The sequence below is a fragment of the Nematolebias whitei genome, chromosome 10, assembly GCF_014905685.2.
Source record: "Nematolebias whitei isolate Nwh7 chromosome 10, NemWhi1, whole genome shotgun sequence".
Classification (NCBI taxonomy): Eukaryota; Metazoa; Chordata; class Actinopteri; order Cyprinodontiformes; family Rivulidae; genus Nematolebias; species Nematolebias whitei.
The window spans coordinates 29,339,020-29,357,565 of record NC_056507.1 but is presented as its reverse complement, the minus strand read 5'-3'; the positions used below and the strand labels follow the sequence as shown (position 1 = coordinate 29,357,565).

The following is an 18,546-nucleotide window of genomic DNA, read 5'->3' as shown; positions in this document are numbered from 1 at the left end:
ATAACATTTTGTAATTGGAGTTGTTATTACAACAGGTAAGATAATAACTGTTCATAACTTTTCCACAGAACCCTAGTTCAAAATATCTGAACGATCACCTCAGGACTGGATAAGCAAACAGGAAATAAACGTGTTGATACACTGATATATTTTTAGTGAAAAGTCCTACACTGACAATTTCTCTAGAAACACTGGAATAGCGTACACTGTGTTTTGTTAACTGGACAATGCTGGTATTTCATGAAATGACATCATTTCAGGTGCATGCCCAATCATTTCTCTAAAATTATACATCACAGCTTAGAGAGAAGATATGTTTTGATTTATTTTAAGATCTGCATCACAAGCTGAGAGGAAATAATTCAAAGTTAAACATGGACATTTTACAGTATTCTTTTATATACTTTTCTTGACATTTTCTATCTTTATTTGTGCCTATAGGACTAAGACTATGCAATGATAATACTTTTAATATGACTGAAATATATAATGTTTTCTTTGTTTGTATTTTCTGTTTTTGTTTCAGAGGCTTTCTCTAATAACTGACAATATGCATGAATGGAAATGTGTAATAAATTTGTATTCCACATGTGCCTTTGTTTAGATAATAAAATAGAACAACTCAAACAATAACAATAAAGAGGAAAAATAGCCATCAAAGATGATAAAATTTAAGATTAAATGAATACCAGCTTTTTAGTATACTGGTGTGGGTATTGTGTACTGTTTAAGCTTGTTTAAAATGCACCAGCTAGCATAAAAATAAAAATAAAATCACTGTAGCACTTTTATTCACTTGTATATACAAATTGCTTTTGCTTTTTTCCAGTGCATCAAACTGGTGTCAGAAATCCTGGTAGAACTCCATTTACTGTTTCCATGTTTTATTTTGTACCTCCTTGTTATCTGATGTCCTTTATTATTATTATTTTTCTATTGGTTTTTATCATTAATATATTAACGTTTAGCTTTGGGAGTTAATAAATAATTGATAAGCACGAGAAAACACATTTGTAATTTTTTTCTCAGTTTGAAAATAAAATAACATAAGCTTCAATCTCCTTGGCTACATTAATATCACTGGGCCAATTTATTGTTAAATTTCTAAGCATTTGGTCATAAAATATGTTGTAATACTATGACTGCATACAGTAAATAAAGTGGTCATTGCACTGCCTGATTTTCTTGTGCCTTTTTGAAGTTGAAACTATTGTTCATTCAGGCCACTAGATGGCAGCAGAAGTTTCAGACGTTCTCGAAAACGTAAATTACATAGAGTATTGTTTTCCCTGAGTATCGTCTACAAGTAAAAATAGCTCTTCACACAGTTAGCGGTACTATTTTATGGTAATAATATTAACAGATTCGAATCGGACAAAGCGTATAGTAAAGTAAGTTAAAAATATTTTATACGACATTAACAAAAGAGCGTTTAAATGTAGTCGTGCCTGAAAGGCAAAACTCAGGGATGAATTAACTTCGCGATACGTCAACCGTGCGTCAAAAACCAGGAAGTAGTAGTCAGTACGTGGCCTTTTCATCTGGAACAGCGCTGAGTGAAACTTTCTTCTTTACAGAATGGTAAGGATTGACTCGCATTTATTTTATGTAACTTCAGTTTTAATATGTTTTGGTAGGCTCAACTGCACGTTATAAATCACATGTGTAACGCGGTACCTTTTGTGTGAAGAGCTAGCACAGCAGGCAGATTCACGTCTCTGTGATTCTCTCCCAGTAGCTACTCGCTAATGAGAAACCAGAACCGATGTGTTTGCAGCACAAAATCCAAGTCACAGACTTTTTAATATCTGTATTTATTATCAGATTGTATCGTTTTGATGACAAAACGATAGTTTCAGGTTTTAATGTAAAGCTGCTTGTCACGTTTGCTGTGTCTGCAGGAGCTCGAGGCCATGACCAGATACACCAGTCCGGTGAACCCTGCGGTGTTCCCTCACCTCACAGTGGTCCTGCTGGCCATCGGGATGTTCTTCACCGCCTGGTTCTTCGTGTATCCTTTTCCTGCTTCCCTGCAAATGTCTGCTGTGTTTTATATGGAGGGAGTTGTGGCTCGTGGGCTACTCTTCATTAAACCTGCACAGTTGTTAATTTAGGATATATTTACCTTTACATGTCATTTCTACATCCTGTAAGCAAACCCAATATTTACACACGAGATGATTTACTTGTTAGAGCACAATTCATGAACTACATCCACAAAATGGAGGCTTGGTTTAACAGTACGTTTGTCATTTCTGCTGATGAATGCACACATTTTGATTTTTTACACAAGATTGCCAGTGTGAGATCAGCAACACAGCTGAAGACATGTTCTAGGGTGTCTATTTTAGAAAACCAAGGATGAAGTTAAAATATGAACAGTCACTTGCACAGTTTCTGCAAAGACGATGTGCCTGGAAAAATTGGTGCAATAACTGTGGATACGTACAAAAAGATTTTCTGCAAAAACAGACTTGTCCACAAAAAAGATTCAGAGGGATTTATGTTTTATGTCCAGTTAATGGTACTGCTGCGCATGCCACAATAAAAAGCTGTTGTAATTTTCTGCACGCGTGGCATTATGGTAGAGTTAGGCAAAATAAATGCACAACTTATTTATTTTAAACGTTTTGATTTTGTATCATTTTATGCATTTACCAATCCAATATGGTTACTACTTTCATTGTTGTTTAGTCTTTTAGTTAATTTTGAATTTTATTATTTATATCTGAACTGAGCTGAGATACGGATGTTAAATATTTAATTTATTTTAGGTTCTGCAGGTACTCTCTACCTACTATACTAAAATATCCTGCAGCTAATTGGGACTTATGCCTAACAATATACTCAGCTGTGAAACATGCTCAAATATATATATATATATATTTATATATATATATGAAACAGCTCACCACTGATCTTAAAGGAAAGTTTGACATGAATCAGTTTAGAGCAAATAAATCGGCTCAGTAGAACGACATAAATTTACCTGTTGAATATGTTGAGTTCCAGCAGCGTTTCCAGAGCAACCGCAACGTTTGTCCCACATGACCTGTGACCCGGAAGTGTTTGGTGAAGCTGTGCACGTGCATTCGTAACTATGAAATGACTTTATCTTAATGTGATGAACAACTTTGATAGTGTGAATGCTGAGTCAGCAAGCGTTCACACTTTTGTGGTGCCTTTGGTATTTGTGTAATTTATACTTTTTAAACATTTTTTTCTAATATTTATTCTGCACTGAAAACAAACGGAGTTCTCTTCAGAGCCTTCATAATTTTTGTGCTTAAAACTATTTTTCTGCTCATAACTTTTCAGCTTCATTCCACTATTTTCAGTTTATTTCCAACTACCGTATATTCCGCCGTACACGTTGCACCGCCCTATAAGTCGCGTCGGTCCAAATATGTCTAATAAAGTGGAAAAACCCATAAATATGTCACATCTATTATGCGTTATCGCGGACAACCTGGAAATGTGGGCCGGTGTTGTGCCAAAAATTGATTGGCTGCCAAATGGTGGCTGCGGGAGCGTGCACGGGAGGACTTTAACAAGAATTTAATAAGATTAACACTTAAAAATAATTATTTGCTTGAAATTATAGTAAAGGTGTGTCTCAGTCTTAACTTTTTCTTAATAAATGCACTTTGACAGTCAATTCAGCTGTATTTCAAAAGCCGATTTACGGCTGCGGGAGCGTGCACGGGAGGTCTCGCTGTGCGTTTCTTCTAAATTTAACAAGCACCTAAATCAATTATTTGTTTGCTCGACATAGTAAAGGTGTGTCTCAGTGGAACTTTTACTTAATAAATGCATTTCAATGGTCAAATCAGCTGCATTTCTCCGGGGCGGCGCAGTGAAATGAAGCTGGTTTGACGGTTGCTCAGGAGAGCTGGACGAAGGTGGCAGGCCGATTAATAGCCACGTTTACCTATTACATGACATAACGGCATGCCATACAACTTGAGTGCCATCTAGCAGCTGAAAATGTTAATGTTCAATATTTTCAGTCAGAATGAAAACGGTCATATCTCAGCCAAAAATTGGTTTATAAATATGGGAAAAAATCCATAAATACGTTGCTCCGGTGTATAAGTCGCAGGGCATGCAAATTATGTAAAAAAACGCGACTTACAGGCCGAAATTACGGTACTTTTCTGCTAATTCCAGCTTTAATTGTGCTCGTTTTACCACCACCTTGCTAAATTTCTGCTATTTCAAGTAAACTTCAGCAGCTTTCAGCAAAATTATTCAGCACTCACAGTATCTTTGCAAGAATTGCAACATCTTTACCTTTTTTTAATGGCATGAAGGAAAAATTAACATTCCAAACAGAAACATGCATTTTCTTAAAAAAAATAAAAACGCATAAAAAAAAATGCAAAAACAGTTTAATATTTTGAATGCATGTGCTCATATAATCATTGTAAAAAAAAAAAAAAAAAATTATACATTTAGATTTGACTGTAATTATAACAAGTTCCTTGGGTCCAGCTGTGTGAGAATAAATTGCTGCACCGTGATAAATGTATCTTTAAGTACATATGCTGATAACATTTCTTCTTCTTGTCAAATATCTCTAGTTTTGAATTTGTTCAAAAGTCTTTAAAAGTTAATCTAACACATGAAACGACGGCATGCTTGCTCAGAAAATAAAATACAACAGGATTCAGATTAACCCTCAAATAATTCGCTCCTCTCTGCTTGGTGCTAAAAACAGATTGTGGTTGAAGTGATCTGTCACGCAGATCTGAGGAAAAGACTTTACATGTAAAATGTATTCCCTCCTAAACTCCAGCTGCCTTTAAGTTGTTCAACTTGCAGACCTGCAGCTCACAGATTCATCTCCATTTGATTTGCTTTACGTTTCATTACTGCAGGGGAAACGGGCAACAGTGGAAGTTCCTTAAAACAGTTGGTGAGCACAAAAGTTTATTTGAATATGCGTCTCGTCCTGCACAGGCTCCAAAAGAGAACTGCTTAAAATTCAAAACAACAAAAGTACTTCTCCAGTTTTCTGCTCAATAAGAGGCTGTCAAATCTAACTTTTGTTTACATGCTGGAAACCAACTAACTTTACTCCCATGTAGAAGAACATAGATTTGAATATCTGCTGATATAATAAAAGTTCATTTTTAACTAGAACTAACCATAATGGCTGTTCAGAGAGCAAAGTGTATTGTAGTTTATTCTTGTACTTTTTGTTTACCTCAACTCTTCATCAGTTATGAGGTGACGTCAACAAAATACACGAGGGACGTCTACAAGGAGCTGCTGATCTCCCTCGTGGCCTCACTTTTTATGGGCTTCGGCGTGCTTTTCTTACTGCTGTGGGTTGGCATCTACGTATGAGGGTACGTGTGAAGTCCTGCTAAACAGGTGTCATGTTACTGAAACCTACTTATTAACTACATTCTCTTTCGTTTCTTTCCAGGTAACTAAATTCAAAAAATGACACATTCCAGCAGAATAAAGGACATCACAGACAACACGTACAGGATTTTGGATTTAATCATATGGCACTGACAATATTTGGAATCATATGGACTCTGGCTATTGTTTCACAAGTAAATGGGATTTGTACTACGTCTGTTGTCTTTCTTTAAGCCTGTTCAACAATGAGTTGGTAATACTGAGGAGTTTAGTAAAACGCTTATGAGGTTTGAAGTAGGCCTGTCAAAATGACAAATTTTGCTGGGCGATTAATTGTCTCAAATTATTGCGATAAACGATAATTTGAAATTTGACAATTAGTAATTATTACATTTAAGAAGAAATGTTTAATTTGTTTTGAGTGTAGTACCTTTTTTGGACCACTGGATGGCAGTATAAGACTGAACCGAAGGATGGATGGTGAAGGAGTGAGCAGCGTGTCTCTAAGAAAAATGGGAGAGAGGACCCTTGACGTGACATGGGGCTGTCTCTTCGGTTCTCAAAATGGCGGACACTCTGTGTGGTTTGAGCTCTTTAGCATAGCATTTTTCACACAAAGCTTTTAATAAAAATCAGTAAACAAGTTCTCAGCTTCTTTTTGCAGAGAAAAACAATTTTTTACACAAAGGCACGGGTTTCACCATGAATTTTGGAGCTTCGATAAGACGGAGGTTTTTTTCCTGAGGTTGGCCTGTTAGCTTAGCTCTTAGCTTAGCTGCTTTTAACGATTTAAAAACGCAATTTTAGATTGTTAAAATGGATTTTAAAGAGAAAGGGAGGGGTCAGTGAAGAACACCGGAGTTGAGCCTTTTGTCATCCAGTGTCTTCAGTAGAAAGACACGATAAAGCTGATAAATGATAATGAGGTCAATACTTTTATCTCGCAATTAATTGATTTATTGTTTATCATGACAGGCCTATTCTGAAGTGCACTTCAGCTTTACTTGACTAAGAATAATTATTGTTACACAGACGGCTATTTGTGGTGTGTTTCACTAGTGCCTAAAACCTCAATCCCTGATTAATCTTTGCGTTAAAAATAGAGCACCGTGCCTTATCCTTGTCTCAGGATAAGACTGACTATCCCAGTGATGGATTACACCGTCATTAGATAAGGATTATTTATTTAAAAAAAATTGTGAACATGGTTCTAAAAATGATCCAAAATCCATCTGAGTTCATGTAAAAAATTGGCTCTTTAAACTTTCATTAAGCATATAAACATACAAATATTTTATAAGGCAAAAGAGCCAGTGTTTTTTTCTTTTTTCTTCTGAGAATATCAAAATATTCAAAGTACAAGTTCTACAATGAGTTCTTGGGTACAGAACAGAAAAGTAACACACCAAGGCAGGTAAAACATGCAACAGTCCTTCCAAAATGTTTAACTTTCAAGTCTGCAGTTCAATTTGTTTGACAAGGCCTCCAAGATTACCCACTTCAATCCTGATTAAAACTACACTGCATGTGCCATCATTGTGGACACCTACCTGTGTAAACCCCTTAGCGGCCCATCTGCCTGTCTGAGGAGCCGGTAAACAAACCCTGAGACCCGGTGTCGTTCACATGTTTGTGGGTCTCATCCGTGTTCAGCCTAGTGTACGTTCCATGTGTCAGGCGTGTCAAATCTTTTCAGGTTTCCGCTTTAAACTGCCGCGTCTTCACTGACGAGCTCTGGCAAAGGCTTCACGCAGCCACAGAGAGTCCTCGTACAGCCGCGGGTCTCCCATAAACTCTGCTGTGCGCTTGTATAAGTAGTAGTACAACACAGCCGCTGTTAACAGACGGGGAGTTATTAATACAGACAAAAAACATTTAAATGAATCAATCTGTTATCTGCAATAAATTACCTGTCCTCTGGAAAACAAACAGAGCTTGGAGACCGTCTGTCCAAATGAAGCGCTTTGAATCGAGCCACCTTAGGTTCTTTAACAACAAAAAAACATTAACTGACATTAATTTATGATTTATACATTTAGGGAGGGGTTTTACTTCAACTTGATATCCATGAGTTTGAAAAATAACCCTCTGTAAGGGAATGGCTGAACGTACCAACACCCAGCTGTGGAGGCAGATGCTGAGGGTGAGGTAGAGAGCAGAAAAGGCCAGCAGAGCCCTGAACCTCTCCAGCAGCAGAGACACGAGGCCCACCTGGAACACGTAGGTGCTGAACATCATCAGGAGGATGATGATGACGTTGAACAAGATGGCGATGTCCTGGATTCTGTGGTTTCCAAACAACACGCGTGTTAGAGGGTCAACACTGGTTTGACTCAGGAATGAGCATTTGTAATGGAGTTCAATGGTCAGAAATAAAACCACAAAGGTATTGCGTCATCATTAAGATACATGGGGGGGCGGGGGGTAGAGGTAGGGCAGCCAACCTGAAAGCCACAGGCTCAATCCCCAGTCATTCCCACATGTCATGTCTGAGCAAACCCCCAATTGCTCCCCGCGCGTCCACATAGCCGCCCCACCCGGGCGCACCCCATGCATGATGGGTCAAATGCAGAGAACCAATGTCACCGTTGTATGGAAGCATACAATGATGACAACACATCACCAGATGTTATTATCGTACTGCAAAAGTCTGTTTTTATACCAGATTTAACCGTTGTCATAGAACAGTTTAGAGCGTCAAACTCAAGGCCCGGGGGCCAAATGTGGCCCTCGTGACATCTTATCTGGCCCCCAAGATGTTATTTTAAATGCAAAATACTTTTATCACTTTAATTTTTTCAGTAATCTTTAATTATGATGTCAAAAGTGCAACAGAGAACGTCAAATGAGACGAATCAAACTCTTGTTGAGGAACCTGCAACCAAGAAAAGATGTTTGGTATCTAACTTGAGTTAATGTAGATTCTGAAACTGGCCCTTAGTTTGAAAAAGGTTTTAATTTTGGCCCCCTTTGTAAGCGAGTTTGACACCCCTGGTTTGGTGTGTTTAAAACCTTAATTCTTTTATGTTAAACTCATGTTCTGGGAGGCAAGTGATTTTTTTTTTATCTAAATGATTAAAATTTAAACTTCACGTGGATTCCTTCAGGAGCTGCAGCCTCTTCAAACAGTCTGTTTTCTCCTCCCCCCCACCTCCTTTTTTTAAAATCTAAGTCCATAATTGGTTTACAAATCATCAAATCCTTACATTTTCAATGTAATACACCAAAAATATTTACCAAACTACATGTCCCAGACTATAGCCGTTTAATCTTTGAGTACTGAGGATTTGATGTGACATTTACTCAGATAGAAACAATTAGAAACAGTTTCTTGAACCTAAAAGCCAAAATAACGTTAAATCATTTAAACCCCACACCATATAACATGGCACATACACGTTTAAACCCCGTTTTTGTGCTAAGAGAAACAGATGACCTTACTTTGAACTGCTCCCCTCTGAATATTTGAGTTTAATTACATTTTTAAAAGCCTCGCTGTAGCCGACTAACGACCGTCAGACAAGTATAATTTCGTTGTACGTCCTCTGAGCGTGTTGTTTTGTGACTCACATGAAAAGCACAAGCTGGATGACGGGTGCCCCTCTCAAAAGCTCACTGAAGGAGTTCACAAAGAGGTCATAGGCCAGCAGTACCAGCTGGACCAGCAGCACCAGAGAGTAGTTTCCAGTCTGGAGCATCTTCACAGTCCTCCTTTGTCTTTGACACAGATTATTCAGTCAGTTTCATCCACCTGCATTCTTTAGGGTGAACGTAGTCCATCCAGCTTCATCCAGCTTGTCCAACCGTCACAGCTCCCAGGAACCCTGACTTTGGTTTGTTTCCCTTTTGATGTCCAAGACCTGTGCTGGAAAGATTCACATCAGAATGGTGTCGGGCTTATCCTGCATGATGGTGGCATGAAACCCTCTTGGACTGCAGCATCACCTGCGAGAGAAAACAGGAGCTGTTGTTGGGCCAATAAATAAACATGGCCAGCATCTTAGCTCTGCGCTCACAGAGTATCCTCCATGTCAGACAGGTACATTAGAGGTAAACCCATCTGTGTAAGGTCAACATGTTCACACAGGATTATACAAGTGACCCAGCTGCACTTACACAATTAAAACCTTTTGTTTTGCTGCCACTCTCCTGCTTGGTACTCGTTTGTAGATAATCTTGAAGACGGATAAAGGAGTTAAAAATGGCTCTTTTCCACCAACTCCATCTGGACTACACATTGTTCACCTGCGCCCACAGTCTGACGTCACTTGTACTCACCAGGAATGAACGCGTGCAGGAAACAAGTTAGCTAAAGTTGAAATGTTTCTGCTTTTATGCACTCCTAACGTAGTAGCCGCTTAAAGCATCCCCAGCCATTTTTAGCGGTAACGTCTGTATTTCCGTAGTTCCATGGTAACGCCATGATTTACCGTAATAACGCGAGTTCTTCGATCTGAAATCTACCACGAGCATAGCCCGAAAACTATAGTGGCAATTTAATGTATCAAATAACGCATTTAACTGCATATAAATATAAATAAGCACAAATTAAAACCTCATTCTATGTAAATTAGCGCAACCGGTCGTGGTTGTTTTTCGTCGCGGCGCTCCTTGAAGTGTTACGGTAACGATGGGCGCGCTCTCGTGCGCCCTCTAGCGGCGGGAGTGAAACTGTCAGAATAACCAGGCGAGCGTGATCGAAGGTGAGGAGACTGCTGTCAGGGCAGGTGAGTAACCAAACTTTTTCCCCAACTTCACTCAGCTAACTTACAGCAGAGGCAATGTGCTTCATGTAGAAGCGTACATGTTTACTTTGTTAACGCAGTCACTACTGTGTGGGCACTTTCTGTTTAATATTGGTTTTAGCTCTCCAGCTTTTAAAACTGAGCTCACCTTATAGGAAATATAAGTATTCAAGTTGGAAGTAAATGTACTTGTGTAATAACTACAAGCCAATATCATAACTGTAAGCTATTTGTGTAAGTTTCTGTTTGATCAGAGGAGTCTGTAACATATGTTCAAGTTAACCCACATGCAGAACGTGTTGGGTGTACCAAGCAGAAGTGTATTTTTGTCGACTTTATCACTTTCCCTGAATGTTAAGGCCTGCATTTGGCCCATACTCTGACATTGATTAATACTGGAGTTTCTCTGACCTTTGGTGTGGCTGTTGGTCCATGGAGAGTCTCAGCTGACACCCTAAATCCTTAACACACATTGTGTACACAAGTCTTATCTGGAATAGTACATCCCTCAGATTAGTAATATGGAAGACTTCCCAGATCATCAATGAGATAACTTACTACTATTGTCAGCATGTTTTTTTTTTAAAATATGTTTTGTATCTTCAGAGATAGCAGGAGGAGAGAGATAAAAGTTGGAAGACATGGCAGTATTTATGTAATATTTAGCCTGACTTAAAATCAGCATAGCTTGAACTTGTTCTTAGCTTAATCCATGTTAAAAATAAGCAAATAATTTGACTCAAAAGTTGATCACGCTTTCAGCTCGAGTTCTAAAATTTCATTTAAAGGTGTGATTTGCCCCCAAACTCCTTGGAGCATAATCTGTTTGTGATTGTGCGAGCCCCAACAATGCAAACAACTGCAAATGATCAATTTGCATCTTCTCTGCCGCAGAGCTCAGCCCTCCCCCTTAAGAACACATCATTCTTCTCATATGACACCATCCTGTTTTCGTCCCCTCTACACATCCTGGTGCAGTTTGTGCTGATTAGCCCTCCGTTACATAAACAGTGAAAGGCAGCACGCTGTGTTTCTGACACACCTTGGGTTGATAATATGTGAGAATAGTTTCCTGAGTTAACGTGTGGGTATGTTAGATACTCAGAGTGTTGTAAAGTGTGCAGAGAGGGTTGACAGCTGATCATGTGCTCAGTCACTGTAGTTTGTCTTGCAACTCGTATTTGGCAAGGGAGTCGCCTCACAGCCGGCTTCTCACAGTTTACTGCGGCATTTAAGATTAAGTCATCATAAAAAAAAAAAGTCTGTTTTTGACAAGTGCAACACAGTTAAACGTTATTCAAATAAAAGTTCTGCCATTACTTGAAGTGATACATATCACCTGCCGCCTTTCAGGCCAGAACAAAGAGGTTAACTTGTGTCATCTGAACCAGTTTCTTTAAGTGAGAAATGTTTTGTCCCTCATCCAGAGGACTTCCTCAGTCTATGGCCTGCCAACCAGATCTGTCCCATAGGTAGCCTTCACTGCTGTTTCAAGCCAACCTCCTGTTGGAATCTCAAAAGTAGGCTTTTAACATGTGCAAAACACACCCATCCAAAGCGATCCATCATCATGTACAAGAATCAACTGTTGTAGGCCAGATGGCCAACTTGCTATTCACAGAAACAGCCTGAGGACAACCAAGGCCAAAGTGGTTCAGATAAATGGTTGTAAGCTCAAACATCATACTTATGGGACAGATCTGGTTGGCAGGCTGGAGACTGAGGAAGTCCTCTGGATGGGCAACGAAACTTTTCTCACTTAAAAAAACTGGTCCAGATGACACGATTTAACTTTTTTGTTGTTGTTGTTGTACCTGGATGATTGAGCCTACAACCTTCAGGCCAGAGTTTTAGATGCAGTTACAGCTGTTTTGGTCAAACGTTAAAAAAAACTTTTTAAAATTTTGTCTAATCTATTATGCGATGTGTTTGCTCTTGGATTATGTGTTGGAGATGACACTCGGCTACTACTCCACCAAACTTTAGCTCAGCATCTGTAAATTTGTGTTGGCTAATGCATTTGCCAACTCTACATTAGCTGTAGCAACAATCATGAATTGGGGTGACTCCAAACGGTTACCAGTCGTCGAAGGATTCTTTTAAGTTTCAGTAAATCTGCTCAATAGTTTGAGATATTTTGCTGACAGACAAATGCGGTTGACACCAAATAGTTACTAATCAAAGCTCCTGCACAAAATGTAGTGCTCATGCGAGGGGTGATACTCAGCTACACAGCTCTTCAGCTTATTATCTGTAAAACTGGCAGAGTTATAGCTATTTTTGTTTCCTAATTGTAGTTGGCTGTGGCAGCCATCTTGAATTGGGTTGATTCCAAAAGTTAATTAGTTAGAGAAGTCCACCCAATGATTAATCTCTGAGACGTTCAATAAAAACTGCTCAGTGGTTCACGAGTTATTTTGCCATCACAACACAAAACACCATCACCCTTTCCCCTTGGACGGTGAATGTTGATCAGGAGATAATCTGTGCTTGCTGGCAGGAATCCCTCGTTGTTCAGGAATGTCTCAGTGGCTGAAGGATGGAGAAGTGCTGGTGGGTCAGGGCAGCGGTGAAGCGGTACCAGTGAGCCCCAGAATGAGGAGCCTGCCCACCGGGAGCCCCAGGCTGGGTCAGAGACGGAGTCCGCTCCATGCGCCGCGGGTCAGAGAGGCAGTCGCATTAAGCCCGCAGGCAGAGACCATGGGCAAGGCCAAAGAGTTGTTTGTTCTGTGTGACAAAGAGGGGAAAGGGTTCATCACAAAGAGAGACATGCAGGTAGGCAGCTGGCTTCCAGTTCCTACAGAAACATTTGCACCAGTTCTCAAAGCGTTGAACTCTCGGTTCTGTCTTCTGCTCAGAGGCTGCAGGGCGAGCTGCCTCTGTCCTACGAACAGCTGGAGACTGTGTTTGAAAGTCTGGACCGAGAGGACAATGGGTTCCTCACTCCAGTGGAGTTCTACACAGGACTCGGTGAGTTTACTGCAACAATAAAACCGGCACCAAGCTCCTGTGTTCATAACGTGTGGTTCCTGTGTCGATCTCTCCGTGGTGAAGGTGAGCTGATGGGACTGGAGGCGACGACTGAGCTGCACCCAGAGGAAGCAGAGGAGGACGGAGACGAGGTGGACTCGTCCCAGGACCCCACTGCAGTCAGATTTGTCAACATACTAATGGAGCTTGGAGCTGACAAACTTTTGAAAGAGTAAGGCATTTTACTGGTGTAGTTCTGGTTCACATGAGCTCTGGTTCACCACAAACAAATACAATCTGAAGAAAATGCTAAGAAATTAATAATTCATGAGTACTGTTTGTCTGTGTAATATTGATGGTTAAAAAAGGCCTGAAGCAATTATTTTTTAAATGGAAGTTGATAGGTGGAGATTATTCAAGGACCTGAAGTGTTTCATGACACACGGTGGGGACATGAGCCCAACTTTCAGCTGATAGCTCTCACCTTGTTGGTGCTAAAATCCTGTTTAATGTGAGACAGAAACATGTTTTCTCTGGTATTTTTTCTAAATTCAACAACAACAAAAAAGCAAATAAATAATTTCTTTGGGACAGATAGAAATTTGTTTTGGAACAAAGTTCCTAAAAGTCCAATTTAAAATGAGTTCTTTAAGGTTCTCTGTTAGGGGTCAACACAGCGCTGGTCCATCCTGTGAGTTTAGGAGACTAACGAGACTTAAGAACCATGCAGAGGACAGATACTATGAAGAGGATGGAGTTTATGCAGGGGACAGCGTAAATGCATGGGACAAAGTCTATGAAGAGGACAGAGTCTATCAAGAGGACAGAATAAATGGTGAGCACAGTGAGAAGGAAAAGGAAAAAGAAGAACCCACAAAAATAAACATAATCTGAAAAAGCCAATGTCCAAAGAAATACTTTGAAATTCATCAAGTTCAAGGTTCTTTATTGTCATTCACATCACATGTGGTACATGAGGTGGAATGAAACTGTGTACACAAGGATCCAGTTACACCCAAAAATAGCAAAAAATTAAGAATAAAAAGAAATTGTGTACAAGGATCTAAGATATAAACTAAGTTATACGCTAAACACCAATAATGTAAAATAATCCGGTGTATTAAACAGCAGCCCAAACAAGAGTGTGGGTATGAATAAATAAATACAGCAGCATGAGATTATGAGCAGCATGTGATCAGCAGCATGGATAATCAGCAGCACAGATAAGTCACATATCACCAATTAATTCAATTCAATTCAATTTATTTATATAGCGCCAAGTCACAGCAGAAGTTTTCTCAGTGCACTGAACAGAAACATTCACATACAAAATCCAGTTAGTAAAGTTCTCTATCTAAGGACGCAGCAGATTCATTGAATGTTCACTTCATCACAGTCTCCCATTCTGAGCAAGCACAAAGGCAACAGTGGAAAGGAAAAACTCTCTTAAAAGAAAGAAACCTCCAGCAGAACCAGGCTCAGGATGAGCGGCCATCTACTTTGACCGGCTGGGTTTGAGAGGACAGGAAGTAGAAACAAATGAACACAGAATGGAAATCAAAGTGGCATTCCAGTGATTATTCTGGTTAGAGATTCATGAGTCTAACAGCCTCAGGGTAGAAGCTGTTCCTCAGTCTAGTGGTTCTACACTTAATGCTCTTTAACCTCCTGCCTGAGGGGAGCGGGGCAAAAAGTGTGTGTGCTGGGTGAGTGGGGTCCTTCATGATGTAGGTGGCCCTCTTCCTGCATCTGGAGGTGTAGATGTCTGTGATGGTGGGGAGGCTGACTCCAACAGACTTCTGTGCAGCCTTCACCACTCTCTGCAGAGCTTTTCTTTCTGCAGCTGTGCAGCCTCCATGCCACACGTTGATGCTGGAGCACAGGATGCTCTCCACTGCACACCTGTAGAAGGAGGTGAGGACTGAGCTTCCCAGACCAGCTCGTCTCAGCCGCCTGAGGAAGTAGAGTCTCTGATGATCTTTCTTGATCAGGCTGGTGGTGTTGTTATCATTCAGGTGCACACCCAAGTACTTGTAGCTGGAGACCACTTCCACCACATACGTTCCTATGTGCTGGGGGGGGGGGGGGGGGGGGGGTGGGGGGGTGAGGAGAAGGTGTGTTTGTTCCTTCTGAAGTCCACAATCATCTCCTTCCTCTTCTTCACATTGATGTGAAGGTTGTTCTTCCTGCACCAGCTCTCCAGGTGTTCCACCTCCTGCCTGTACCTGGACTCATCATTGTTTGTGATGCATCCCACCACCGCCGTATCATTTGCAAACTTTACAATATGACAGCCTGGAGATCACTGCAAAAGATTCCAACAAAATCTGCGTCTTTGAAAATAAAATGAAGCAAATGGGGATGGCTGAAGAGTTTTGCACAGTGCTGCATTCAATGTTTCCATTTCACCTCACTATTTAGGAATATCTCAGACCTTGAGGTGTGTGATGCTCTGGGGATTTCTGTTCTCAGTCATATGAACTGTTGTGTTGTGACAGTCAGCAGGAGCTCTGCTCTCTGTGGTGTGAGCTCCACAGAGGCAGACCAGATCTGCTGAGCGTCCTGGAGGGCGTCCTGCTCCTCGCCGTGTCCCATCTACAGGACATCATCAGAGAAAGAGACAATCTGGAACAAGCTCTTCGCAGGTGCTGCATGCTTCCCCAATCCTCTTTGGTGCATCTGTGAATGTTCTGACTCAGTTTGTGATTTCTTCTGTTTTAGACGGGAGAGTGAGCATGACCAGATGATTCGGTCCGTTTATGAAGAGATGGAGATCCAAGTGAGAGAGGAGAAGGAGAAAAGGCTGGCTCAGGAGCAGGTACACGCTGCCAAGTTCAACCCTTTTCCCTCTGAGCAGAAGAGATGATTTTAGTGGTGATGGATTTGTTTTATGCTCAAGGACAGCTTTAAGGAGAAGCAGCGAGGTCAGCGGATGGAGGAGGAGCTGAGGGCGCGGGAGCAGGAGCTGGAGAGCACACTGAGCAAACAGAAGGAGGTGAGGCGTCCCTGCGGGGCTGAAGTCTTTACTGAGAAGAGTTTAATGTTGACAAGACCCGATTCATTTTTTTTTTTTATTCATTTATTTAAGCTTGAGATCAAAATCCAGCAGCTGAGCAGCGAGCAGGTGGGCATCAAGGAGCAGAACCAGCAGCTGGAGAGGCTCAACGTGCAGCTGCAGGAGCAGCTGGAGAGCAGCCGAGAGCAGCTGAGGTCGGCTCTGAGGCAGCTCAGCTCGCTGCAGATCAGCGCCGCCCACGAGCAAGCAGCCCGGCAGAGGTGAGCGACAGATCTGGGGTTTTTTTCATGCATGTGTCACAGTCTGTTAGCAAAATATGTGATGGAACACTGGATGAATTTTAATGACGCTTCAGAAAGTAATCATTTGTAACTTTTGGAGCCAGCTGACAGTAAAAACACAACAAAAAAGACCAAACTCCAGTCAGTTGTCCTAATGTTTGGTGTGGTAGTAGCTGAGACTGATCACCAACACACATTCTGAGAACAAACAAGTCCTTATTTACAATTCAACCATTGCCTGTTCTTTTTCTGTCTGTTAGCAAAATATATCACGAGCCCCTGCACAGATTATAATTGAACTTTCAGGAAATAATCATTAGGTGTACATCGACAAATGGTTAAACTTTGGAGTCAGCTCAATTCAAGATGGCCACCACAGCTCATTAACAATAGCCAATACAAAATAATGATTATCCAGTCAGTTTTACAGATACTGAGCTAAAATTTGATGCGATAGTGGCTGAAAGTTATTCTTAACACATGCTGAGTATAAAATCTAAATATCATGCATCAAATTGCGAAACCTGTTCTAAAATGAAAATGTTGGAACTTTTTCATTGTTTCACTGCAGGAATGTGATGAACGTGTCAGGAAACATCAAGAAAGAGAAGGAAAGTCTCATGAGACAGCTGGAGATATTAAGGTATGTTGCTTGTTTTCAATAAGTTAGTTTGCTTTGGAGACTGGTTTATATTATTTTATTACAGATTTTAAATTTAAAAAGGCAGGCATGTGAAACGACGTCTGGGTTTTTTGTATTTTTGTTCCTGCTGTAGAGGAACAAAAGACTTTAGAGTTTTAAATCAGTTGCATGAAATAGTTGCTCAGTTTTATATTTTACAGCCAGTTAATCAAATATCTGACATTATCTTCTGCTGTAATATAATGGAAGCATATTTAATAATCTGCTCCATGAACTGTTTGACTTATTGATCAGTTTTCTTTGACATAATCGTCGCCAGAATTTATTTTATCGAAGCCAGACATTAAAATTCTGTTGAGGTTTTAAGCCAAAATGGAAGGAAGTAATTTTTTTTTTACAGCCTTTTAAATGATCATCTTCTTCTGAGGACACATGTACTTAATCAGAAATACAATTTTAATGTGAAGTGTCAAATTATTGGATTTAATTTATAGTATTTATGAGTTATGACAGCTCTAATTAAATCCACAAACACAGGCTGTGTTCAAAAGCTGAGAAATCTAAGAACAGGTTGTTGTTGTTTTTTTTGGACTATTCCAGTTTTGTCAGAGACCAACTTTTCACAAAGACTTTGGATTAATGACACATTTTTTACCTATTTTATTTTGTTTAATTGAAAGTCTGAGTGTATTTGCAATAAAATCTTCAAGGTTTTGTTTCTCTGCAGGTTTATAAATAATTGCCTTCGAGTTATTGGACAGAGGTATTTGTAAGAATTAAACCCAACATAAAAGAGAATTCCAGAAATTGTTCATTTTTAAGGCAAATCAAAGCTCATTATCTATTTATTTATCGCCCACTACAACATTGCGTCATAAAAAAATCAGCTGATTCAACACCTATTGTTTGGTACGTCCCAAAGTTTCAGTCTAGTTTGATTACGGGGAAGACTTTTTTTTTCAAACTGAACATTTTGACCGTTTCTCTCCACAATATTTCGAACAATCTAAAGATGAGCCTCTCTGAGATTGTTAACGTATTTCTCTTGTTGCGTCAGGGACATGAACAGGAGGCTGCGAGACGAGAGAGACGTCCAACAAGCCCATCAGAGGGTTAGTCACAGACACTCTGTCCTGTCTCCTTCACCGTCACCTTGTTACCTCAACGAAGAGCCGTGCACGTCCTGGACACGGCAGGTCTACCCAACCTAAACTAAGCATCACTCTTTCCTCCAGCCTCTGGACTGACTAATCACATGGGCAGCTGCTGTTATTTGGTTAAATATTTCTAAGGTTGCTGTGTTGTCGTTTTTTTTTTTTTCCTCCGGATGTCGTCGGTGAAGCCACGGATTGTGCTGAACAGACATTTATTGTGTGCTATGTCAACTTAAAGAAAAATAAGTAATCTCTGGTTTGTTAGTCCCATCCTTTGTGTGGGTGAATTAACTCTGCTGTTCTCTAGGACTTCATGAATTTCATCCACACTTGTTGAGAAAATGAATAAAATATATTTTTGCAA

At 40.2% G+C, this 18,546-nt stretch overlaps 3 protein-coding genes across 3 annotated transcripts; 2 read left to right on the top strand and 1 right to left on the bottom strand.

The window, feature by feature from the left end:
- Window positions 1-1,501: 1,501 nt before the first annotated feature.
- On the top strand, window positions 1,502-5,586 carry tmem258 (transmembrane protein 258). The gene is made up of 4 exons (XM_037682953.1): window positions 1,502-1,581; window positions 1,902-2,011; window positions 5,226-5,354; window positions 5,435-5,586. Exons 1-3 carry the CDS (start codon window positions 1,579-1,581, stop codon window positions 5,350-5,352), a joined length of 240 nt encoding a protein of 79 aa, XP_037538881.1. The 5' UTR covers window positions 1,502-1,578; the 3' UTR covers window positions 5,353-5,354; window positions 5,435-5,586.
- A 1,457-nt stretch (window positions 5,587-7,043) lies between these two features.
- tmem138 (transmembrane protein 138) lies at window positions 7,044-9,071 on the bottom strand. The gene is made up of 4 exons (XM_037682952.1): window positions 8,944-9,071; window positions 7,486-7,657; window positions 7,284-7,359; window positions 7,044-7,207 (listed from the first exon to the last, which is right to left on the bottom strand). The coding sequence occupies exons 1-4, from the start codon at window positions 9,069-9,071 to the stop codon at window positions 7,095-7,097; spliced, it is 489 nt and encodes a 162-aa protein (XP_037538880.1). The 3' UTR covers window positions 7,044-7,094.
- Window positions 9,072-10,086: 1,015 nt separating this feature from the next.
- LOC119415781 (EF-hand calcium-binding domain-containing protein 4A) lies at window positions 10,087-18,239 on the top strand. The gene is made up of 10 exons (XM_037682951.1): window positions 10,087-10,100; window positions 12,619-12,893; window positions 12,977-13,088; window positions 13,173-13,320; window positions 15,587-15,733; window positions 15,810-15,906; window positions 15,988-16,083; window positions 16,177-16,364; window positions 16,957-17,028; window positions 18,086-18,239. The coding sequence occupies exons 2-10, from the start codon at window positions 12,639-12,641 to the stop codon at window positions 18,237-18,239; spliced, it is 1,269 nt and encodes a 422-aa protein (XP_037538879.1). The 5' UTR covers window positions 10,087-10,100; window positions 12,619-12,638.
- Window positions 18,240-18,546: the final 307 nt, after the last annotated feature.

Bases quoted from the DNA above. Each gene is read 5' to 3' on its own strand.
- LOC119415781 (XM_037682951.1), top strand. From the start codon at position 12,639: ATGTCTCAGTGGCTGAAGGATGGAGAAGTGCTGGTGGGTCAGGGCAGC. The intron at 12,894-12,976 runs GTAGGCAGCTGG...TCTTCTGCTCAG, and splicing joins TCACAAAGAGAGACATGCAG to AGGCTGCAGGGCGAGCTGCC. The intron at 16,365-16,956 runs GTGAGCGACAGA...GTTTCACTGCAG, and splicing joins GAGCAAGCAGCCCGGCAGAG to GAATGTGATGAACGTGTCAG.
- tmem258 (XM_037682953.1), top strand. The intron at 2,012-5,225 runs GTATCCTTTTCC...ACTCTTCATCAG, and splicing joins TTCACCGCCTGGTTCTTCGT to TTATGAGGTGACGTCAACAA.
- tmem138 (XM_037682952.1), bottom strand. From the start codon at position 9,071: ATGCTCCAGACTGGAAACTACTCTCTGGTGCTGCTGGTCCAGCTGGTA. The intron at 7,360-7,485 runs GTACGTTCAGCC...TTGTTGTTAAAG, and splicing joins GCCTCCACAGCTGGGTGTTG to AACCTAAGGTGGCTCGATTC. The intron at 7,208-7,283 runs GTAATTTATTGC...GTCTGTTAACAG, and splicing joins GTTTGTTTTCCAGAGGACAG to CGGCTGTGTTGTACTACTAC.